We start from the raw sequence: 25,794 nt of genomic DNA, 5'->3' as shown, positions 1-25,794 counted from the left end.
TCCTCCTCTCCTCTCCTCCCTCCTCTGAATATGAAACATCACCAGCTCCTCCCCCGCGCCGGAGAAGCCAAACGGAGCAGCAGACTGAAGAAGTGAAACTGAGAGGAAACAATCAGAAGTAGTGACTGTCATTTACAACCTGTTTAGACTTTTTATTTATCTGCGCTGACACAAGTTGTGACTGCGAATGGGATGGAAGCAGAGTGTGATGTGATGTGATGTGATGTGAGCTGCTGCTGCTGCTGCTGCTGCTGCAGGAGAAGCTGAGTGGAGCGAAGAGCACGAGGCTCTGAAACACACAGATACAAGTGGAAAATAAATATCTACTCACTTTATTTTAGTTTTTATAGTTTATTTTATTCTATGACCTTTATAGCCTATTAGGGAAACTGATTCATAACTTAATTTATTTATTTATTTTTCAATCCATGACATCATTTGTTAAACCTTTATCTTAAATCTATAAAAGCGTTTTGTCTCTCTTTAAATCTATTTTTTTCCCCCAGAAAAAACAAAACAAAACAAAACATTTTATTCCAATGGGAAAATTTCCCCCGTTTTTTTTTAAACTTTAATAAAACGGCCGCCTCACAGAAAGACAGATGTCTGCTCCACGCGTTTTATATATATACTATATAACACTAGAAAATAAAATTTCGAATTGGATTTTGATTTGTCTTTAATTTTTTTTTTTTTCAAATAGCGTGAATCCTGAATTATATAATTCAGTCGTTATTGGCACGTGCACGCATCTTTCAAGGAGTAAATCTAAAATCTGGGGTTTAATTAATTAAAGAGAAGTCCTATAATAAACATTTCATTCTGTTTCATTGCTTCACATGCGGATTTATTTGTCGCCACTGTCCTGTTTTGTCCTGAACGTCTCATCATGTCTCAGTTCGGTTGCACGGAATAATAATAATTAAAAAAAAAAAACTTCACTTCCTGTTGCGCTTTTACACACTTTTTTGCCGTGATCCACAGATTATAATCCTGTGATCTATGAAAATAAGGTTTATGGTCAGAAAATTGCAAAAATCATAAACTAGTTGTTTTGTTTTGTTTAGTTTTTTTCTTTTAGAGAATAAAACATGAAGAGTTCTTAGTGAATTTCTTCTCTGCTGCAGGAACAGGCCTTCACTACACCGGCCTCTGCGGTCAGTGTGTGTCTCTGAACTCCTTTGCTAAATTTTAGTATAAATAAAAATCACATTAGGATTAATATTTCACATTTAAAAGTCCTGTTTAAAAAAAAATATATATATATATAAAAAGAATATTGACGTTTTTATGCTTCATTTTAAGACCAAACATCCTGGTCCTGGTGCAGAAAGTGGAGTTTCATTGAAGCCAGCAGCAGCTCAGCACACACACACACACACACACACACACACACACACACACACACTGGACTCAACAGCATGAAGGACAGGAAGTATGCTTCTTCTATTTCTTCTTATTGGAGGAGGAATTATGTTACCACTATAACCAAAGCCCCTCCACCCTCCCTCCCCCCTCTCCTCCTCCCTCCCTCCCTCCCTCCCTCCACACCTCCACACCACCTGCCATGCACACCATGCATAGCTTTGGTTCGCTCTGGGGTCAGTGGCAGTTACCTGCGGCTGCACAGCGCCACCAGAGAAAAAATAAAAATAAATAGAGGTGCTCTTAAGTAGCAGGGGAGGTGGAGGGTGTCTGTCTTATTGGACTTCTAAGATGACCTCGCACACCGACTCACGCTGAGGAGAAAATGTGAAAAGTTCACTGTGGTTGGGCTGGAAATTCCTGCCACAATAAGACGGTGGTTGCTGGGGCTGCTGGTCACCTCCAGGCCCATCACTCTGACTAATTCTCTAAGTGCTGCAGCCCAATATGTCATGTGAGCCACCCGGACAGACCTGCAGCTTCACTTTTAATGTAAAAACATGCACAGTCAAGTTTGTTATAGAACATTATACTTGAATATCGTGTCCAAAATATGATTGAAGTCAACTAATTATGGTTCATTTCAGGCTTAATGTGAGTGAACGTGGTCCAACGCAGTCAGAGCCGAGGCCTGCGACTGCGAGGCCAAAACGTGCCACTTCAGAAGACAGAAAGAAGCATGACATCATGACGAAGCCTGAAGCCTGAAGCCATCGTGCACCCTCAGCTGTAATTCAATCTATCCAAAAATGTCTTCAGACTTTGGCCACCAAACACAAAAACAACCCCCAGCCCCTTATTTTTCATTTTTTTTCTCCAAAAAAGCTCTCGAATGCCGTTTGAATCTGCAGGACGTTTCTGAACTGAAGCAGCAGCGGCAGTGGTGCATTCGTGCTTTTAAAGTTTGTTTTCATTTTGTTTGTTTGTGCCTTGTTGTTTTTGTTTTGTTGTTTTGGGGCATTCCTGAGCGCTGACGGACGCCTGCTCTTGGGTTCATGTTCGCACGTTACCCACGGTCACCTGCGAGCGACTGAAACCAGATCAGATCCAGCCAGGCTGCGTCCAGATGCTGGGATCATAATAATAATAATAATAATAATAATACAAGACTTCAAGCAAATGTTAATGGAAAAACACAATAAGACTGAGGGCCCAGATATTTTTCACATTTATCAGATAAAAAGTGATTTTCAGCGATAATATGAGCAGAGTATCCACATTTTGTTATGTTATTTGCATATTTTGCATTTAAAATCAGTTTTACAGCTAAAAAAACAATTCTACGACAGGTCGGTTTTGGTTTGATATTTTTCATTTATAATATAAAACAACATTTATATCAAATGAGGCATACTGTAAACATACAAAGCTCCTATGACAGCGCAGGGTCACATTTACTTATTTATATTATTGAATCAAGTTGTTAAAGGGAAACAATGGTGACAGCACAAAATCTGTTACACAATTGCATCATCAAAACAGGATTATCAATAAATTAAAAAAAAAATGATATCAAGGAGGGTGTGCATTAACATTTAGCTACATAATATACTGTAAATATAAATTCCATACATTTTATCACATGTATAAAATACGTATGAGTGCACGTTTATTGTCATAAATAACAAACATATTGTAAATAAATATAAGTGAATGTGTTTTCTATGAATATCAGTTTACAGATGTGTTAATAATCTTAATCTGTGTTGTTCGCCCCCCCCCCCTGCCCCTCTGGTTTGGTTCAAAACGTGACTCTGACCTGTTTTCACCGAGGCCGTGTTGTTATGGGCCAGCGCTGGTCGCCGGGGGAATAAATTAGCTTTGACTTTTACCAGAGTCCGGTGCAGAGCAGTTTCTGCTCGTGTGAGTTTATTCCCCCCCAATTTCTTTATACAGTACCGTTGGCTTCACGTTTCCAGGAGAGTTTGCACATTCCTCTCAGTTTAATATCCACTTCTCTGCTCTTTGCTTTGGCCTGGAGGAGCTGGATAATTGTGTCGGAGGGGCAGGGACAAACTAAGAGGAGACCATCTCCAACTCGTCTGTCATTTGTCTTTAAGGGGGTTTTAAATTATTTTAATTATGAGTTAAGTCATTATCTCTAAAAAATTAAATCAACTATTCAAAAGAAGTGTCTTTTTATGATTTGCTGTTCACCTCAGTGATGAATATAACAGCTTGAAATCAGCTTCTTGTAGCTGGTTTGCTGCTGTGTCTTACATCTGGCTCAGAGTTGTGTTATCAGTGTGGTTTGTGACTATGAGAGAAACCTCTGCACCCTTAAAGCAACATGCCAGTGGTTTCAATTCATTTACTGCGAGTAATTTCATACTTTACATCACAGCTGATTATTCTAGTTGAGTTTTGGAGCTGGGATCATCTCTCTATTCATTTACATATGAGATTAAGAAAAGTAAAATCAGCCAAAAATGCAGAGTCTTTGTAAAAAAAAACTCACAAACAGGCCACTCTGCTCCTTTAATGTGTGTGCAGCAGCTCCTGAAGCCTCTCTCTGCCCAGACTCTGTCTGACAGCGTTTCACCGACTTGAGGTCGGGGGCTGGCAGCTCGGTCTGGGGCTTAGAGGGGACATTCTTCTTCGTCTTATCTAAATGTGTGGTGGAGCGCTCATTTCACCAGGCAATGGATTTTGGATGTCTTAGGTTACATATAATTTACCCATAACTCAAAAAGTAAACAGATCTCTTCACTGGAGGCTGCATGGTGGACGACGGCTTCTTTTAACAATATAATTTAAGAAGCAGCGGCTGCAGAGGAGGAGGAGGAGAAAGTCTGAGTCGACATGCACACGCAGCAGTTTTATGTCACCTGTATGTGCAATAAAGATCTGAATTTTCCAGCTGTATAAAAGGGGCAGTTTGATGAAAGAAAAAAAGCATTAAAAAAAAAACAAAAAAAACACCCCCTTGGTGTCCCCTCCAGGGGGGTTTTGACGAATCAGTCCCCCGCTGAAGCAGCACAGGGCTCTTGGGTTTCACAACAAGCCCCCATAGTGGGCAGGACCACCACATCTCTGGCATGCCCCCTCTCTCCAGGACATAAACCCCCCCTCTCTCCTCCCTTCTCCTCCTCTCGCTCCCTACATCATCTCGCGTACAGTCAAAACACGCCCCCCAGACATGTGTAAGTGAAAGATAGACGAAAAAATAAATACGGAGACGTGCATTTCCTGCCAGGGAGCCACTCTGCAGCTCCCACTATTTGTTTTGACATTGGTTAAGTTATCATTTCCAGGCAGCGGACCAGAGAGAGGAACCTCCGAGCCTGAGGTTCACCGCCGCCGGTGCAGGGCACTGTTTGTGAGCGGACGCCTTAAGTTCTCAAAATTCAAACACACACACACACACACACACACACACACACACACAGAGAGAAGCACGAGGCCATTATAAATCCACAACTGGAAATAAAAAAAAACAGCCTTTCTAATTCTAACACCAATGTTTGTGCTCGGCTCATAAAAGCAGTAATTTTCGGCGGAGCAGGAGCTGCATGTGTCCACACACACAACGGGGAGATTCAGCGCTTTATTCAGCAGGAGGAGTGGAGACGTGGAGAAGAAGCAGATCTCTTCCCCACGGTTACAAACTTATATTTACTTCGCAGGCAGAGCAGAAGCAACAGCAACAGGGTCGGCGCGTTCAGGTAAGACGACGGGCCCTGGTTCTGATTTCCTGCCGTCATTTGCATATGAAGCGTGTCATTTGCGGCTCGGTGCAGGTTGGCTGATACTTGAGCAGAAACATAACATAATAAAACTGCCTGAGGATGTTTGGGCTGGGTTTAGGTCCAATTGGTTTAATTCATCTTTGAGGAGAGTTTTTGAGCCTGAGTTTAAAAAGAACAGCTGCAGGGGGGGGTGGGGGTCCAGTGCAGGTGATAAAACAGTGTTATAGATAAAAGTAAAGCTCCATCACACATAAACTCCTAAAAAAGATTCATTTAATGTCGTAAGGCTTCAAATTTGTGCTACTTTGCAGGAGATCATGTGACGACTGTGAGCAGATACAACCAGAGAAACATCTGGGTCACAAAGGTGAAAGTGAAAACAAGTGCTGTGTTGTGTTGTGGCTGTACTGTAGAGGAGTTTGTGTTTTACTTGTACACTCTGTCCCTCTTCTTGCCCCCTCCCCAGCCGCCGCTCAGACGGACAACGTTGTCTCGGAAGGAGATGCGCTCCTTGTTCAACGGAGCGGACGTGACTCGATCAGGAGGTGGACGCTCTTCTGCTCCTAAGGGACAAAAGTGGAAGAGGAGAACGTCAGTATTTTAAACACTTATCAACACTTTTTTTTGCTCTTGGTTTACTTGGTTTTCACACTACATTTCCCATGAGCCTCCGCGGCTATTCGGCGGCGTTATTCCCAAAACAGGAAACTAGGAAATGCTGGGCGAGTCGACCGCTAAATAATAATATCAAAATAACTATAAAGACAAAACGATATATTTATCAAAAATGGACCCATTAACAAGTGGGTAACGTAGATTCATCCACATTAATATGAGACTCTTTTATAACCAAAACAAACTCCCCTTGGTCTCTTCAAACAGGTTTCTGGGCTTCATAACTTGTACTTGTCAGAATAGCAGTGTGTCAGAATGTGGATTTCCTCCTGGAAAGACGGCGCCGAGGAGTTTCTGAGAATTCGTGAAATTCATACTTTTTCTAACGGGGCAAAAAAAAAAAAACTGAGTGAGAAATCCCAAGAACGCAAAGTTTAAAGGCATTATTGTTACCACACAGGTTTGACATTCATTTAATGTTGAGCAACTACAGTAAAAGCTGAAAAACAAACAGCTGCAATGCATGCTGGGGGTTTCCTCCTTTAAAGGAGACCTGATGAGGTGAAGTAAAAGCTTTAATAAGTGAGCTAAGGTTTGACTACTGTGGTCTGAAGCTGTGTGTGTGTGTGTGTGTCTGCGGTGAAGGCTGGAGCGTGAGCGTGTTGTGTTTGTGTGTGCTCCGTCTCCCCGGAGGCGAGGCGCTCACTCGCTTGTGTGTGAGTGTGTGTGTGTGTGTGTGTGTGTGTGTGTGTGTGTGCTGCGCCAGAGGCCCTTCTTCCACTTTCACCTGGGGATCAGTACAAAGCTTTTTCCAACACACAGAACAAAGGCGGCGCTTCCACCGGGCATGATGCGTTCCACGTGTAGAAAACCCCGGCCCCGCGCTCTCCTCAGCCTCAGCCACCCCACACAGGGAGCCCAACAGCAGGGAGGGCTCTGCTCTGGAGGGGGGGCGAGGGGGCCGGGGGTGGGGGGGCCCGGGACGCAGCGCAGGTACTGACCCGGCTCCAAATATCTGCACAGCTGGCACACTGTATAGAATATCCCTCCACTCGCCGAGGCAAACCGAAGGGAAGCTCTGGAAGTTTTTCTGGATTTTCCTCGCTCCTCGCTCCTCAGCCCCTCCTCCCCTCCTCCCCTCTACCCTTCATACTTTGTGTAATGCAGTTTAAAGATAAACCACCGCAGTCTTTTCACCGTTTGTTTCCAGGATCTTCAGTCCGGCTTTAGTGGCTGAATTCGGTTTATTAAAGACTTTTGTCCAATTATCTGTTCTAAACTGGAAACAGAAACCGTGTAGCAGCACATGTTGCTAATTTGCAGCCATGCTATTATTAAACGTAAACGGAGATAAAACAAAATGGCCACACGTCTGACCCAACCGCTGTGACCAAACAAATTGTTTTTGTTGTTTTTTTCCAATGGTTTTGCTCCCATCGCGGCCCCGAACGGCTCCGACAGAAGAAAATTGAGGGAGCAGATATGCAACTTAAGTGGTTTCCTCTGCACACGTAATGAAAATATTTTGTGAGCCTGGAAACGCATTTTATGGCACCGACCCAGCGAGCGGCTGAGTATCGCGTTGCAACAGGTTATAGAGTAGGTTATAGAGTATTTATGTAGTCTTTACTGCTATGGCAAACGAAGTGAACCCTCTAACTTTAAACCCTTCACTTTGATGTGTGTGTGTGTCACTTCAGAGGCAAAGAATACACAGCTTTATGATAAATAAAGTGTTTTTTTTTTTGAGCCGTGACTCGTGCAAGCTGACCATAAAAAGCATCTGCATCAAAGGCGCTGTGGCGCTCGTACTCTCCTGATTCCTTGATTCAATTCATTTCCTGTCATATGAACTGGTGTGGCACCAACACACACACACACACACTCACACACACACACACGGGGCATTAGATGTCCTTTCCAAGTTTATGAAATATCTAATTGGCTTTTTGAGAAACACTGTCGCCTTCTTACACATACATTCATATTTCAATTTGTCCTACACAATTTTGATAAGTGGTGTTTTCATCAGTGAAGACAAAGAGGCTTTCTCCCAAACCCCCCCCCACCTCCACCCACCACCACCACCGTCCGGCTGAACTCTGGAGCAGAACAACAGTCTGCCTGCTTTGCACGACCACATCGCCGCTGCTGCTGCTGCTGCTGCTGCTGCCGCTGCACCTCGTGGAAATCATTTTGAAAATCATCATCGGAATCCAATTAGGCTTCGTTACCGGGGACAGGGCTTCTCCTTCACTGGGATTCCTGGGCTTGTTTAATGTGATCATCTGCCGTCAGCCTGTCAGTAGCATCTTTGTCACTCAAAACTCCTGAGCCCCGCTCCTCCTGACAGAAGGGCCAGTCATTCTTCACTGAAAGGACTCACTTTTTTTTTTTTTTTTTCTCCCTCCTCTCTCTTGCCCGTTTCCTGTCAGAAGAGAAATTCGCGGCACTCTGTCCCCGGCCCGACCCTGTGGCACCCCCACCTCCCTCCCTCCCCCTACCCTCCCTCCTCCTGCTGGACTCAGTCTGGGCTGAATAAGCAGCTGCCTTTACCCAGGCTGCCTTTGTGCACCCGCAGGTTCGACGAGTGTGCAAACACTGAAACATCTGTATGCGCATGTACTGAACGTATATACGTACGACACGCATGTGCACACGCACGCAGGTATGTGCTCAAGCTTCTCTCTGTGTGTGTCGTGTCGTGTTGTGTTGGTGTGTGTGATTCTGCAGGTTCGAGATCAGGTCCGCTCAGGTCCTCCTCTTTGCTTAATCAGCAAATGGCTGATTGAAATGTGCAAAATGTGCACATTGTTTCTGCTGTTCGTTACATTGGGTGTTTCACTTTACCTCAAAAATATCTGCAACTTAATTTGTGCTGTTTTTCTGCAAAAACGAATAAAGAATTCTTCATTTGTCCATGTGTCCATCCACTGAGCTACACATTTATGTAGGATAAATTGTATGTGCACCCCCAGTCCTTCCCCTCCTGTCTTTGTTGACCCTTCCTGTGTGTTTGTATTTGTGTCTTTTTTGGTTTGTTTGTTTTACTTTTATTTATTTTTCTTTTTTTTCTATTTCTTTCATATGGTTATTTTATCCAACTTGCATTGTTTTGGTATGATGTGATTCTGTATGATCTTGGCTTTGTTTTTACTTTGATATTTACAGATTTATTTATGTTATTTTTTTTTTTTTCAAAGTGTTGAAGTGAATCCCTTGTGCCCTGACATTCGCTGTTGAAAGGCATCCAAGGAAAACTCAATAAAAAGAATCTTGAAAGAAAGAAATTAAAGCCTATTTTCCCACAACGTTCAATAAATCCCCTTTAAATAAGACGTAAACGCCTCTGTTAGCCTTCATCTGGATTACCAGTAGTTGTAAGAAAAAGGTTAAAGCAGAGGGCGTGACACAAGTCATTTAGTTTAAGGGAATAATTGCGTGAACTTTCAGAGCATTTTTAAGAAAATACTGTACATGTTGGTCTTTTCAGACTCTGGTTTAAAGTTCCCTGTAACATGTTGATCCTGGGAGGGAGGGAGGGAGGGAGGGAGGAAGAAAAAAAAAAAAAAAAAAAAAAGCGGCTGTGAAGTTGTCAGGACTCACTTGCATGACCCGGAGAGTTTCGGCGAGGATAATTTCTCTCTTTGCAGGGCAGGGCAGCTGAGTTGCTGTTGGCCCGCGATCCGCTGGCGTGATGTAGACGTTCTGTGTACCCTGGGTCAGCCTGCACACACACACACACACATAAATGAGGCCCAACATGACACGTCTCACGCAAGAAGTCCAGCGTTTTTTTTTTTTAAAAACACTCAACAAGCAGCGGCTCAGCGCTCTGAACATATCTAAGGAACGGGGAGGAAGGGCCGGCGCGGCTTGCCAGTGATCATAACTCAAACTGCTGCCGAGCGACCTGCGGTTTTCTGACTTCAAAGGCTTCGCCAGCATCAGTATCATTCTCCGCTGCAGACAAACTGCTGCAAAGTGACACTGGGATTTCTGGAAGTGAAATGAAGAAATTGCAGCCGGTTGATCCAATTGAAAGTGTCACTGTGGAGCTAAACCTCAGACCCCCCCCCCCCCCCACACACACACACACACACACCCAAAAAACCCCTCCCCACCCTGGCTTTCACAGGACATGGCTCTGACTGGCAAAAGTAAATACTGCATACCTTCACATACATGCAACTACTGCTACTACACCCCTCTCCCTCTCCCCTCCCTAGAAAAGATTGAAATCAAGATTCATTGTCATTCAGTTGAAGTGAATGACGTGCAGGGGAGATTGGTGGGGGGGTTTAGAGGAGGGGGGGGTTTGCATTTTCACTCACCACGAGCTGCACTCTGCCCCCGTTCAGGATGTCTGAGCTGATCTCCGGTAAGAACCGTTCGCTATAGGAGCAGAAAGAAGAAACATGTTCGGGCTGTTAGCGCTCCGTGTTATTATTTCTAAATCAGTCCAATGGTTTCAAGTGGACGCAGCGACCTCGGACGTATCGCAGAATAAACACAGATGCCACGGGTGATAATCTTAATGTCTATTTGTTAAGGTAGGGCGGGGGGTACAGCGCAGGCCTGCAGGCTCGTTGCCTCAGTTTGTGTTTCAGTCAGTACACGCTGGTTACAGGTAATTTTACTTTCAAACATGTAATTTGATTTTACTGCGTTTTCATTTGTCAGCTGGTTAAAGTTGATAGAAACAAGCAGGAGGAATTGTTTTAAAATAATAATAAAAAAAAAAGCATTTTATGATTATAAATACTTGATGAAACTTGTCCAAAACCATTAAAAAGTTCAACAGCATTAAACTCAAAAATGAGTTTTATTCATTATGACATCATCTGGATGTTTGTGGAGAAAGATGGAGGTTTTTAAGACTCACGTATACGAGCTTGGATTTGTGACAAATATCATCAGGTATAGTCTGAAAAGGCTCGAAGGAGTGAGTTTAAACAACCTGAGAGATCTGGTGTCTGGTAGTCAAACTTGGAAAAATGAAAAAAAAATTAAATAAATCTAGATTCATATGTTGTGGATTAAGAGAAAGATGATATGTAATTTTTACAAATTTAACGTGGGCGCTGAACAGTTCTGTGGAAAAATCCCATCAGACAAACAACACAAAATATTTGATTTATACATTTGTCTTTGAAGGGGATCTTTACGAAATGACGCCAACAGTGAGAGCAGATCGTTAAAAGATCATTTATAAAAGTAAAAATAAAACGACTGATGACTAAGTCAGATAAATAATAATTCAGATAAGATATTTTCCTGTAATTCGGTGACGCATCGTTTAAGGAGAACAGCCCACCTCTCTGTACAGTAGGTCGTACTCACCTCTCTGCCTCCCTGTCAGGCTGCTGAGCTCCTCTCTGCTGCGTCACACGCTCCGTCTCCTCGTCCTGCCCGAGGCCCGCCGCTCCCAGCTCCAGCTCGGCCTCACTCACTGCACTCGACAGAAAACATCAAATAAACGTCACAGGCAATTTATTTTTTATGTTTTTTTTCCCCCTCTTGTCGGTTAAAGCAGCTTAATTCTTGATGACAATGGTAGCGGGAGAAAAGCGAGCGTGGCAGGTAATCAGTCAGCGGCGGGGTGGAGGTGGCCTGTTGCTGTGTGACAGGAGGGATAATCAATACTGTTGTGTGAACAGACGCCGAGCAAAGTACGAGCTTTCTGACAAATAAACAGCTCTTATGTTTTGGTTTAAGGTGGCGGGTTTGTTTGAAGGATTGTGTGACATTTGTATAATACATTTCAAAGTTGCTGAAAGATGCAACAGGAGAGTTTCTGCCTTTTTTTTCTCCTTCTTCGTCTCCGGCGATTGTTGGGGCTTGTGGTTCTTTTGTAAAAATTGAATCTAAGCAACGATCCAGCAGTTTGTTAAAAAAAAATGTGAAAGGCTGCTGATTTATGGGTTATGCTGAAATCCCATAATAAGGTCATAATTCAAAGTAAACATTTACGTTGCGCTGACAGTGGTGCTGCTATGGACGGTGTGTAAACTGATAATGCATTTTGACAGCCCAATGCTGGAACTAATGATGCATTTATTTAAGCCATTTACTTGCTTTCGCCAAAGCTGTAAAAAAAAAAAAAAAAAAAAGCAGAGGGGAGAGAGGAGCTTTACAGTTTTCATGGGTTAATTGAGAAGCCCCACTAAAAACGTCAAGTGATAGATGATGCTTCCCCCCGGGGCGGCAAAGGCCAGGAAACGGCTACTCGCACTTCTCCATAGCTAAAAATACACACAGAGACACGGACGAGGGGGCACGGAGCATGTTTAAAAAACATTTATGTTCTCATATACTGTACTTATTATAGATCTGTACCATCCAAATAGTAAAATCTGCTTTTAAACCTGTCATTCATATTGCATGATCCTGTATAGAAATACATCTGAACTCCCTGGTGTAGCAGCAAATACACGATCACTGTGTAGAAAGAGATACAAGATGAGCACAAAAAAGAAAAAGAAAAAGTAATTTATGCTGCGCTGCAGTAGCATGAAGAGACTCTACTCTCCCTTTTCCCCTCTGAACCCTCCACCAGAGCCCCCCCCTGACCCCGTCCAACCTCCTGAATCCCCCTCCAGTGCTCCTCCAGGACATCAGGAAGGAGGCCTGTAGGAGTCACGCCTGTTAAGGAGTTTGGAGGGAGAGGAGGGGAGTGGGGGTCTTAACTTAAGCACATTAAGAGATCTGGGCTGTACTGAGGTGGAGAGAACTGTGACTTAATATCAGAGAGCTGAGGGTGGAGGCGGCTGGAGCCTCCTCCCTCCCACACTGAGAAAACTCCAAATTTTACCAAGAATATTTGTCCTATTTCTAAGCAAAAGGTCATTTCAAGTCAAAATAAATCTAATTATACCTAAAATAAGACTCATCACATAAAAAGTAGCTTGTTTTTAGACACTTTTTACTTCTTTCAAGCATAGTAGAAAAAGTAGAAAGTAGAAAAATCTGATTGTGGAGCAAGTTTTTCTTTCTTATTACAAGCACAAAAAAACCTGCTTTCACTGGCAGATTTTTCTACTTATTTCAAGTGAAAATTAGTTTGAAACAAGTAAAATGATCTAAAAACAAGTTAATTTTTAGGCGATGAGTCTTATTTTAAGTGGAAAGAGATGAGTTTTGACTAGAAATGAGACATTTTGACAAGAAATAAGACAAATATTCTTGGAAAGATTTTGAGTTTTTGCACTGCAGCGGATCAGAGACGGTGCCCACAAGAGGTCGTGACCCTGTGTTGTTATTATCATCATCATCATCATCATCATCATCAATAGACTCAGTGGGCTCAGACTGTAAACAATCAACAAGCAGGTTATAAAAAATAAAATGCAGCGAGGTCATTCAGTCACACTTGTTTCTTTTTTATATTTGTACATAAAACAGAAAATGAGCTCACCTCTAGTAATGTTGGCAGTAGCCCGGCTCTAATAAAACCCTGCGTGTACACAACTACAGCAAGTCTGACGAATCGGCCAGTGAACTCAATAACAAACTCGGTGTGTAAGAGATGTTTACAACGGGCAAATTAGTTTGCTTGAAACCAGCCACATCTAAAGGCCCCGGAGTTTGATAAAGCCGAGGTGAAGGCCAAAACCCCTGCTGCTGCAACAGAGACTAGTTCAACTGTACAACAGGGACAACGGTGCACACCACCTCTGCTCCAGAGCGCTCTGTGTTGTTTCAATGGATTAAAAAAATTACGATGCACTTGAGAATTTGAGTTTCATTCCTAAACTCGAAATCTTAACACACTGAAATGTTGCTTCTGTAAATAAACAGCAAACACTGGGATTATTCGATCTTGATTCAAACATGCTGCATCATGCGAGAGTGGCTCAGTAACCATGGAGAGATTTACCGCTTTAATCCTCAGATACTGAAACGTGGTGTCGAATGACGAGGCGCTTTTCGCTCCACAGAAGCATCAAACTGATTTAGTTGGTTTGGAAAAAAGAAAAAATCATCAAAGTTTTTTTTTTGCCCCGGCTATATAATACAAAAAAATAATGGAGGCGATTGTGTGAAGAAGAAGAAGAAGAAGAAGAAGAAGAAGAAGAAGAAGAAGAAGAAGAAGAAGAAGAAGAAGAAGAAGAAGAAGAAGAAGAAGAAGAAGAAGAAGAAGAAGAAGAAGAAGAAGAAGGAAGCTTGGGCTTGATGTTGAGGAGCTGCCAACTTTTTTCACTTGTGCTGTTAATCTCTGTGTAAAGTAGGTGGGATTGTCAGATTATCTGTTTTGGAGAGTTGGGGAACAAAAAGTTGGATGCAGCCCCTGTCACTCCACCCACACACACACACACACACACCCAACCTTATGTCTCAAAGGGGGTTTCTAAGCTGTTAGATGACTACTCTATAAACTACGAACTATTCCAACTATTCCAACAGTCTGATAAGAGCTTCATTTGATGAATCCACCGGCCTTCAGCGTCCGGCTTCTCTTTCTCCTCCAAATAGTTTGGCTGAGCCGTTGCTTTGTTCAAATTACCAAAACAAAACACAAAACAGGTATTAAATTATCCCTAAATAGTCACACCTCAGCTTTTTGACAACCTGTTCTGAACTAATATGGCTGGGTTCACATTATCCATCCACATCCAGAGAAATAACACTCGCTTTTTCCTAAAGAAGACTTGCACTTGTCTAAAATCCGACTTTAGATTTACATTGACAAAAAAAGAAACGTTGTAAACCATCTAAGCTCAGACTGACCTCTTCCTTTGTTTTGTATTTTGTTCAAGTGCCATTTTATTGGAAAATAAAAGCACGACATCATGAAAAGCCTTTTTAAGAATCTATGTTTTCATGACATTTGCAAAGTGGCAGAAGAATCAGAGCGTGTCTGAAATATGACTAACTCAGTGTTTCTAGCTGGACGTCTGTCTCTGTGAGTGACTCAGACTCTGCAGCGCTGCATGTTTCCTTCCCTCCGTGTGCCAGTGCATCTCAAACATTAAGACCGTGAGGAGAGAGCAGAGAGCAGAGAGCGCCGCTGCCCCCGAGATAAACAGACGCCCCGGGATTACGGGGGTGAAATTGAACGCATATGAACGGTGGTAAATAGTCTGACTTGAAGTTATTTTGGATGATGGATGATAAACAAGATGATTGTGTTTCAGTTGGACTTTGTAGAGGACTTGATGTGTGAAATCGAGTTAAGTGCTCAGGAGGTGGAGGTTCCAGGCTGAAATAAAAATATATACCCTCGCGTCCTCGTGACATGAGGACGGATGTTTGGTGGAGCTGGATCTCGGCTGGGATGGAAAGGAAAGGTTGGAAACGTGTGTGTGTGTGTGTGTGTGTGTGTGTGTGTCCAGGGGGGTTGAGTGGAATGCATTGGTAGAAAGTAAGAGGAGAAATGCTTAAAGGCACACAACATCTTCAGCATCTGCAGCACCCAGACACTTGACAATACAAATCATCTAAAAAAAAAATGGAAGTGCATTTCTCTCTTTCTCTCTCTATTTTTTTTTTTTTTTTTTGCCTTTAAAAAAGAAAATGTCTTGCAGCTCTGCTCCAGTCTCTCTCCCTCTCTGTCTCCCTCTCTGGGTATGTAAGCCGATACCCATTTCAAGTGGGTTACTCATGTCCAGCACATCCACACAAAGAGCCCGGATAAAATAAACACGCCGCGTCGGATATCTTGGAAAGAATCTGTCATGGGTTTGGGACTAATCACCTCCAGAAGGGGCTTGACTCAAAGCCTGAAATGTTAGCCCCTGCCGGGGAGCGCTGGCTGGGCCGGGCTGGGTTGGCTCGGCCCCGGGCACTGGGGATGGATCCGGAGGAGGGGGTGCCTTCCACAGGTCAGGACCAGGGGAGCAAAGAGCCCGTTTACAGACGACCGTGAGGAACAGACAGCAGCACCACAACACGACATCGCCACTGTCGTCGTCGTCGCTGGTAGCAGAAGTCGTCGTCTCGACCAGAACCGAGCCGGTTTAGAGTTACACGATCAGAAAAACCCAGCGAAGCCGACGAGCGGAGGGGAAGGGTGATGTTCTAACCGCTGACCCCCGCCACTTTATCAGCTGATGTAGCTGCCGCGCGTCATTTGGTCCAGAACACCCGTCCGGTTTGGTGAATTATGGAGACGAGGGCGGAGGAGCGAGATAAGGACGCTGGAAAGGAACACGACTGGAAATATTGTTGTAATGCAATAGGGTTATTTGGATTGAAGCGGCCTCTGACTGCCAGTTGGCCAGGAGCGTATTGTCACAGCCATGACGAGGAGGGAGACGCACCGCCGTAACGTTTAGAGAAATATTCATTTAACAGAGAATGATGAGATTAAACAACATCACAAATCATGAGGTGTGGATGTCAGTGAATAGATATGGAGAATATGTGGTGTAGGGTGCATGAATAATGAGTCAACAACAGAAGAAGCTCCGGCCCAGGTGTCGCCAGCTGAGGGCGTGACCAGCCAGTGGTACAGTCCAACCACGGGGGGCGCCACAGTATCCACGGGCATATTCCAGATGTGATTCAATTGTGGTGGAAAGTTTGTGATGGCGCAAAATAAATACAGTGTCATGCAAAACTTTGGGCACCGAAATTTTAAGCAATATCAGTGTATTATTTTCAGTGTTGGGCACGTTACTTGTAAAAAGTAATTAGTTATAGTTACTAGTAACTTTCCCCCCAAAAGTAACTGAGTTAGTAGCTGAATTCCTACATTATAAAAGGTACTAATTACCAGGAAAGTAACTATTGCATTACTTTTTTTTTAAATAAAATGCTCAAATATGTCAAATTACTTGGACTCGTCCCCCCTAACCTCCCGTTTAGCTGGAACTAACCAACTCACTCAGTATCCCTCCGCTGTTCCAGACAAACAGCTCTTTTCCGACAAGTTGATGGACTGAAAAAAATGAGTATATAACGTAGTTACACTTTAACGGGTGTATTATTTTGACAGGACTTCTTGAGTCGAGAAATGGCGCATTTTATTGTCAGTAATGGTAATGGCGAAACAGTAACTTTTTGATTACTCGTTACTGAAAAAAGTAGTGCCGTTATCTTATCTTATAACGCTGTTATTCCCGTCACTGTTTTTTTTTTTTTTTTTTTGATTTTAGAGTGAAAAAGGGAAACAAAGCAGCAGTCTGCACAAGAATGGGAAACCCAGGAGACTTGAGCTCTCAGATAACTTTGACCAAGGTATCAGACAAGATACTATTTACACGCTGTGGTAGTTTCCAAAGGGGGGCTACTACTATAGGTACTAACTATGCAGGGGGCCAAACCTTTGCTGTGGGACCTTTTCCTTTTCTATCATTTTGAAAATATAAAAGATGAAAATGAAAAAAAAAAAAATCTATAGTTTAAAGCAGAAGTAAGAATATTTGTGTTAATATAAGTCTAAAATAGTTATATCTTCCGACGGCAATCACTTATATAGAGTGTTTGGTCTGAAACACGGGTCTGTCAGTCACTCTGCTCTGCTGTAAGCCGAGGAGAAAACTTTCCTTGTATCCTACAACCTTTACCCAATGAGGAGAGAGAACGGCATAAAGGGGCAGTCCTCTCTGTGTGTGCAGCCAAGGGATGCGCGTGAATGTGGTGACGTGGGGACGAGGGCGGGGACTGCTAACTCCATCGGCTGACAGGAAGTTAGCCAAAACGACCGGATCACTTACTTCTGCTTTAAGATGTAAAGGGAATGTGTCACCTGTACTGTAACTTTATGCCTTTTGCAGATCATTTCATCTTCCAGTCGCTGAACCAAACCAAACCAAACCTTTGCAGGCCTCTGTACGTGATAACATGAAGATGCTGTCACACTCACTCCACTTATCGGCTGAAAAATCCAAACAAGAAAAAAATCAGCTGTCATTTACCAAACGCTTAAGATTTTTAAAAAAAATTGAAAAAAACATTGAAATGAGTTGTTGCTTGATCTTTGGCTGCACAGCGGTGAATCACTTTAACAAGGGGACTCCTTCACAACTGATCCACAGAGAAGAGATCCACCCAAAGCAGATAAAGAGCAATGAAAAACCTCCCAAAGTTGAAGGACTTGTTCCATTTATTTCTTTTTAAATGAAACATGTAATGACAAGCAAACATGTCAGGTTTCTCCACAGCTCATTAAGGCCTATTTCACGCTTATGGCAGCACTGGGCTCGGACCACAGAGAGAGAGAGAGAGAGAGTGGTCACTCCACCGACCGGGCGCCTGTTGTTCCAGTGTCCCCTCTGACTGCTGGATGACCGTGAGGCTTTGACCCTAGTGTGTGTGTGTATGTGTGTGTGTGTGTGTGTGTGTGTGTGTGTGTGTGTGTGTGTGTGTGTGGAGGAGGGGGGGCAGGAGAAAGATGGAGACAGGCCTTCAGGATAAAAAGGCGACTCACTCCCCCTGCCCCGTCTCCCCTCTTCCTCCTGCCCCATAGCTGCCTCCGGCCCTTCCCCTCCCTTTTAACTCCGGTCCGTGGATGTCGCTTCTCCAAATCATCTCTGCACCTCGAGGCAGAGCAGGAGGCCTCAGCAGGAAAGAGATGGAGAGAGGAGGGCTCGTCTTCTCCGACCGTCGGACTACTTCACACCACAGTCAGTCATTTTGAAGGCTGCCGGCCCATACCGATAGGTTGTACGCAAATAATCATCATAGTAGTTTATAAGAAAACTTGGTAACACTTTACTTGACGCCTATCTCTATAATGCATTATAACCATACCTATAATGAGCTATAATGCAGTTATAGCACTGTATAACTATAGTTATAAACACTCATAAATGATCATAATGCTTTAAAACAATGATCATAACACATTATAAAGCATTTTATCATGACTTATAAGGTCAGGTATTATAATACGTTATAATTGTTAGTAACTCGCTGACAATGCCCACATTGATAATGCATTATAAATATAGTTATAATGTGTTATAATTGGTTTATAAACGTGTATAACTATCATTATAAACACTCATAAGTTATCATAAGGCCTTATAACAATAAGCATAACACATCATAGGACATTTTATAATGGTTCATAAGGTCAAGTATTATAACAGAGTTATAATGCTCTCTATAACGCATATAGAGATAGGCATCAAGTAAAGTGTTACCAAAAAGGTAATAAGAAACTGAATTTGTCATTCCTACCAACAGAAATATAAATCTCCTAAATGCAATTGCAGCTATTATTTCTACTATTTTATTTCTTATTTTCTTCAGTTGCCATGTACAATGAGAATAAAACTGTTCTATTCCTATACAGTAATACTGTTCTTCCGAAGTCTGACAGACCACTTGTGTTTCCTGCCCTGTCAGACTTCACTGTGGTATCAAAGGGAAAAGAGACAAAACTGTCCAAACTATGAAAATACTTGGAACATCCTTTAATCTGCTGATCTTTCCTCCAAAAAGAGATCTCATCTCTGAACACTACTTACACGCACCGTCAGCAAACTGAGGCTACGTTTCCATTCATTTCACGCATGAGCAGCAAGTACAGTACAGTGTGAGTAACATGTCATAATTAATAGTAGAGGGAATTAGCTGGTGCAAATTACAGTTTGCTTGTTGCAGCTTTGGTGAAACAGGTCTCAGATCTGTACAGATTTATCAATAAAAGGTCTCCCCTAGTTTCTAAAGTGTTACCAAATGTGCAGCAGCCTGTCTTCCTACCTTTCATGTGATATCTGCTGCGAGGTGCGGGTCTGTGTCGTGCCTCCGCTGGGCCTTTCTGGTAACTGCAGTTCCTGAAGGAGGCGAGACGGACGGAGGGATCTGGGAGAAAGGAGAGAAAAGGGGGTCAAAGAAGGACAAGGCAGACCCAAAACCAGAAGCAGAAAAAAAAAGCAGAAACTTAACATTCGGAAAATATTAGAAGGGCGCTCTGGTTCCACTGAGGCAGATGCCATTTGGAGTTACGGCCGACATAGACCTGTGTGTCGGTGGAGCGAGATGACAAGAGCCCTGCTATTGGAATCATGCATTTGCAATTCTGATCAAAGAGCAGCAGCCCCCCCCTCTCCTCCTCCGAACATGAGCGTGGCATGATAACTGTGGCACGACTACTGTTTCTTGGAGCCGAGCAGAGGTGAGGTCACCTTTCACTGCAGCCGCACTCAAAACACCACAAAAAAGCAGAATGGAAGAGAGAAAAGTCGTCGTGGGATGAATCGTCAAGAGGTTTCTTGGCAATCGCTATTTCCTTTGCAAGCTCTCAAATAAGGCCCAACGAGAGGCGACAGGCCCCGGCTTCTGCTGTCTGTTATGGCTCGTTAACGTACATGGGGTGGAAAGGTTCGCTGCTGCTGAGGCACGGCTGGAAGAACAAAGATGATTATGATAAGAGGACGGAATTAGAGTGGATTTTTTCCCTTTTAGAAAATGGATTTATGTCATAACAGCATCTGTGGTCCAAAGATTAGGAATGAGGAAGAAGGACAAGCAACATTAGCTCAGGTGTAGAACCTGAACATTGGTTTGATCCAATCTACTGTGAGGATCAAAAAATGTAATGGTACCTAATGAGTAAATCTCATGAGGGTCGGTGAGCCACTAAGCATTCGGCACACTGAGGAGAAATCTAAGATGTACATTTCAAACACTACACCTCTAAATTTCTTCTGCTGTTGCTTCTTGGACTTCATCTTCTGAGCTCTCCTGAGCATCATCTGAGCCGTGTGGCTGTCGGTGAAGCCCCTGAGGAACAGAGGACAAAAATGTCACATGGAAAATAAATTACATTCAGTGAAATAAGAACAAACTCAAACACGAATGGGTCAAAAAAGTGTCTATATCTAATAATAAAGACACAATGTAGATGATCTACCATTCCTCCAGTATTTTTTCTGATCTGGCAGAGAGACCACTGAGAGCTGAAAAGGAAGCAGCAGAGCTGTTTCTGAAATAGAGAAATTTATAAAAACATAACATGAGATTTAAAAAAAATCGTCATCGTTTGTAATAACTACATGCATATTCATAAACTATTCTTTTAAATATAAGACTAAGGGCAGAAATAGCAGAGACAGTATCATCATGTTCTTGACAAATAAACTATAAACATAAACTACTAACTAATTATTGTTTATTGGAACTTTTTATTGAATCACCACAGCCTCCTTAAAGGTCTTAAAGGCTACATAACCGATATTTGAAATGTGGAAGATGTAATGTTACATATGAACACAACTAAGATGTGAGTTGCCATAATTTTCACAACAGGTTTTATCATTTTTGTCAAAAGTGGGGAACTATGCAAGTCCGGTCACTTTTTCCCTGTTTTGTTAACCCTCCCCCTGGCCATGTGCATTTATTTTCAATGAAGCCGGCACAAAAGCAATCCATGGAGCGGTGGATAACGTTATACATGTATATCAAATATGTGTTACGATGTGATGTGTGTATTTGTGTCATCTTATCTGTCATAAACAAGATATTATGGATTACAGGGCATGTTTGTGTCGTGGTGACACACGAGATCTGGAACACCGGGTGGTTTGGTTTTCGGCCAAAGGACGCTAGGTGGAAGGCAGAGAGCCTCCAATCTGTACATAGCAAGTCATTTAACCATCACAATTACTCCGAAGCTGATTAATTGAGGTAAAAAAAAATCTTGCATAGTGGACATCTTCCTTCCTGTGGGTTGTCTCACCTGTTGGAGCTCTCTGGTGAAACTCTCTGCCCAGTGCAGTCGACTGGTTCTCCCGTCCCCCAGGCCTGCTTCGGCCTCCGTACTGATAGTGGTGGAAGTGTGCACTGGTAAGACTCAGGAAAGGGCTCCAGAGGCTGAAATACAAGTTTTAAAAGAGTTGTTTCATTCACTGGAGTGACCTTTGACATTCAGATTTTAACTTAAGAAATGTTGTGATAACTGAATCTTCATACGAGATGTGCTTAGAAATCTGTGATGCTGAAGCTTTACATGGAAAGTTAGAGCAGTTAGAGCCCTGTCTAGACAGCACAGAGTGCTTAGTATGCCCTGGGGAAAATGAAATATAATGTATACAGTAATGTCCAGTTTTATTTAACTCAAGTGCATGTTTTCATTCGAGGTGTTTGGCTGACACGAGGCGAGTTTTCACTCTCAAGGAATGCTCATATGTAAGTCAAACTAACAGCTTAATTACTCTCCAGATCCCATTTTCTCTTTGTCCGAGCGCTAAATTGTTCATCTCGGCCTTTGATGTGTACCTCAGTGTCAACACATTGAAGGCAGCCACGACAGCAGCTGCAGCGCATCAGCTGGCCGAAAAAGCGGCTACCATGATGTACAACGCTGAGTATGCTCCAAAGAAAAGATCCACCAAGAGGTAAATGAAGGAGGGAGGGGGGCGGGGGGGAGAAAACACAGGACCACAGTCGGCCAGCGTGAAAAATGACATCTGCTGGTGCTGCGCAACCTTCAGCCCTCCAGGAAACAATCTTGTTTTTCAAGGGAATAAATTTCAAGATCAATCACGGGGAGGGTGAGGTAAATACTGGAGGGGGCAATAACCAAGATGAGAGAGGGGCAGAGCAGGAGGATAAGTCTTCTGTTGACATCACACAGGGGCTGGTAAATCCCCCGAAAAATTCACTGGCCATTTTCAACATATATCATAAGTCCACCAGGTTTTAAAGGGATAGATCAACATTTTGGCAAAGGCGTAGGCTCATTACCTTTAATTGTCAATGCAAGCTGTTTTTAGATGGGTGGGGCAGAGACGCGAGCTGCTCACGAATCGGTACTTTCGCCTTTACCTCAAAACTCATCAAATACACAATCCAACAACTCCAAAATTCTCTTGTGAAGAAGTTATGACCTGCACATTCGCCACGTTATGAAATAATAATGTATATATGAAGAAAATACTCTGAACTACTTGCGTTTCTGAAATCACTCCACCCAGCAGCCGTGTCTGGAATATAGTTCCAGAGCTACGCATTTGCCTCAAAAATAACTCATAATGTTACATTATTATCCCATAGCGTGCAGGTCACAACTTGTCAACAAGAGTGTTTTGGAGTTGTTGGATTGTGTATTTGATGGGTTTGATGAGGGAAACCCGGAAATACCATTAGCCTCCATTGTGTTAGTTGAGCAGCTCACAATCTAAAAACAGCTGCACTGGCAATTAAAGGTAATGAACCTACTGCTAAGACTATAGGGAGTATGGCAACAGGCGAATTTGCCAAAATGTTGAACTATCCCTTTAAGGATATGAGAGGATTTCCCGGGACAGTTGTGCCTCACCTTCAGAGAGAGAAGCTCCTCTGAGCGGGACTGACCCAGTCCGGGGGGTGAGTCCAGCGTCCAGTGTTTCTCCAGTGCTGCCTTTGTGGAAGAAAAAAGAGATTTTTTTTTTTTTTACATACAACAAATATATTCCTTCATAATTTTTATTTTATTTTTTCAACATTTTACATAAATATTCCATATAATATATAATAGTGAGGGGAGTGCTTCAGTGTCACCAACAGGTTAGAGTGATAGCTCATAAAGATTTGTGGATGTGTGTGTTTTTATGTGTGATGTGTTTTTATGGCTCCACTGGATGTCTTTGTGTGCAGGCTTGTAAGTACATGCACAGGTGTTTGCACATTTGTGTATGTGTGTAGTTAGTTGTGGCTCTTTGTGCAGGTTTGTGTGTCTTGTGGGGCACGGATGGGTGGGCGGGCGGGATTACTGAACCATGAAAGTGAATAACACTTGAACTTGTGTGCATACCTCATCAAGGACAAATTCATCCACGTCTACCTCCTCAAAGCTTTGGTCCTCCTCTCCGCCGTCGGGCCGTGTGACGGCAGCCAGAGCAGATGCGAGCCTCCTCCTCAGAGCGAAGCCCCTCCACAACGCCTGGAGGTATACCCCGAGAAAAAAGACGAAGCAGAAGATGATGAGGAAGGAGGAAGGAAGAAGAAGAAGAAGAAGAAAACGTCGCCCATTAAATCACGGGGCAAACGTAAATATTGTGTGTTATCCCATTAGGGAGATAAAACATGTTAACCCCTCTTTTAATTGCTGAGTGTTCTGCTGTCTGAACTCTGCGTGACTCCGGGCTGCTCCGAGACAAATGGAGCGCCAGTGCGCCTCTAAATCCTCCGATTCCCAATGGACTTGAGGGTGGGGGGGGTGGGGGGGTGGGGGGGGCACACTTTTCTTCAAGCCGAGCCGAGCAGGAATCCTCGAACTCTTACTACCACACTTCTCTGGAATCTGATTAATCACTCTGTGCAACCCCAACATGCGTACACACACTACTCTACTACTACGCCCCCCCCCCCGCTCCCCGCCCTCTGTCTCCGAGAGCCCTGAAGGACTCATCAAACACTTTCTGTGTTGAGAGGGGGATTTGGGAGGAGTGTTGAGTAGCATGTTTTTTAGAACTGCAGCTTATACCTGTGCAGAGGATTAGCCGAATGAGCCTCCGCGGCACGTACTGTATCAGCTCTGAAGACGGATGTTCAGAGGTGACAATTAGACGTTTTCAGATCTCTACTGTGTGAGAGGGTGTGGGTTTAATCTGTGTTTTATTCTGTGCCTCCAGAGTAGACGATGCTGCTTTGGATACTGTACTTATTATCTTATCTTGAATATCAGTGAGGCCCATGCATATTTACTTATTTTTGATCCAGCAAAGCCTGTGACAAGTGGTCTAAAGCAGATGTGAACAATGTGAATCATCTACTGGGTGAATCACTATCATCGGAAAATCAAATTCAGATACCACAAGTCTTTTGCTTTGTTTCCATTTCTACACCAGCAGTGTGTCAGCAGGAAAAAAGTTGGATTGTCTACTTGTGTCCTTTATAAATAGTCAGGATTGGCAGGGAATGAAGTGAAAATGGGTGAACACAACAAATAAAAAACACAATTTGAAGGAGGACTGTTCTTTACCACACAAAAAACTGTGTCCTTCGTTGACTCTTGTTGCTCACCCGTATGCATAAATGGTTGCATAAATAGGAAAAGTACTATGGAAAATACCAATTTTGTATTTTTTTGCTGTTGATTCTGATGGAAAATGCCTTTTCCAAACAAAATAAAAAATAAAAAAACACGATTTAAAGGGGAACTATGTAAGTCTGGTCACTTTTCTGCTGTTTTGCTAACCCTCCTCTTAGCCATGTGCATTTGTTTTCAACAAAGCCGGCGAGAAAGCAATCCATGGAGCAGTGGAAATTATTATTTATCATTTACGTGTTAAGATGTGTATATTTGTGTAATCTTATCTGTCATAAACAAAAGATTATGGGAGGCTCTGATCTTACAAGGTTGGTTTTCAGCCAAGAGACGCTAGGTGGAAGGCAGAGAGCCTCTATTCTCCCTGGAACAAGTCATTTAACCATCACAATTACTCCAAACCTGTTAAATTATGGTAAAAATGTAGCATAGTTAAGGTAAAAATCCTGCATAGTTCCTTTTTAAGCCACAGGTGTACACACCATGAGAAAAGCAACTGACGCAGTTGGATTTCTGCCCAGTAAGTTATACTATGACTCAACATCTTGGATTTAAGCCTCTATGAGCTTTGTACCTGACTGCAGTTTGAATTATTATGAGTTAAACCAAGTCACTGTGGATAAAAGGATTGTCTGTAAATAAATTCCAACAGTTTTACCTGGATGATAGTTGCTGCATGATTATTGACAGAGGAAGGTCCTGACTCTGGTTCTCCTCCCCTCTCAGCCGCGGGGGGGCCGCTGATGTTCCTACATTTCTGTCTGTATTTCCTCCACCACTGCTGAATCACAACTGCTGCTGTGCTGCTCCAGAAAAGAGACACACACACAGAGACACAAAGATGAGGGATATATATGATGTCATAGCATCTTAAGTCTTTCAAAACACGGATTTATTCCCGAGCTGACATCTGGAGAGCAGGACCCTGGAGACTTCCAGCCTGTCCAGAGCCACCCTTCATATCGACGATCCATCGTCCTCCCGAAGATAGCGCCGTGTTAATGATGAAGCTGCGTGTTAAAATGAATAAGATGTTCAACATCTTCTGCTGTAAATCAAATAGAGGAGGCTCCAATGATGACAAATGCTCCGCCAGCAGAAACTAATAAAATGCTGAGCTGCTATAAAAAGTCTTGTATAAAA

At 43.0% G+C, this 25,794-nt stretch overlaps 1 protein-coding gene across 1 annotated transcript in view; it reads right to left on the bottom strand.

The window, feature by feature from the left end:
• Window positions 1-5,540: 5,540 nt before the first annotated feature.
• Window positions 5,541-25,794, bottom strand: part of lrriq1 (leucine-rich repeats and IQ motif containing 1) — a gene marked incomplete at both ends in the record, with an annotated part of 39,684 nt that continues 19,430 nt past the window's right edge. The window contains 12 exons of the mRNA XM_083974371.1: window positions 5,541-5,677; window positions 9,336-9,456; window positions 10,064-10,124; window positions 11,073-11,181; window positions 12,258-12,374; window positions 19,383-19,484; window positions 20,317-20,405; window positions 20,536-20,607; window positions 21,361-21,494; window positions 22,942-23,022; window positions 23,416-23,544; window positions 25,310-25,454. Coding sequence (XP_083830497.1) covers window positions 5,541-5,677; window positions 9,336-9,456; window positions 10,064-10,124; window positions 11,073-11,181; window positions 12,258-12,374; window positions 19,383-19,484; window positions 20,317-20,405; window positions 20,536-20,607; window positions 21,361-21,494; window positions 22,942-23,022; window positions 23,416-23,544; window positions 25,310-25,454 — 1,297 coding nt within the window. The remainder of the gene's footprint in view (window positions 5,678-9,335; window positions 9,457-10,063; window positions 10,125-11,072; window positions 11,182-12,257; window positions 12,375-19,382; window positions 19,485-20,316; window positions 20,406-20,535; window positions 20,608-21,360; window positions 21,495-22,941; window positions 23,023-23,415; window positions 23,545-25,309; window positions 25,455-25,794) is intronic.

The sequence above is a fragment of the Trachurus trachurus genome (genome assembly GCF_905171665.1).
Source record: "Trachurus trachurus genome assembly, chromosome: 6".
NCBI lineage: Eukaryota > Metazoa > Chordata > Actinopteri > Carangiformes > Carangidae > Trachurus > Trachurus trachurus.
Note: the sequence above shows the minus strand (reverse complement) of the source record. Positions and strands in the feature narration are given on the sequence as shown.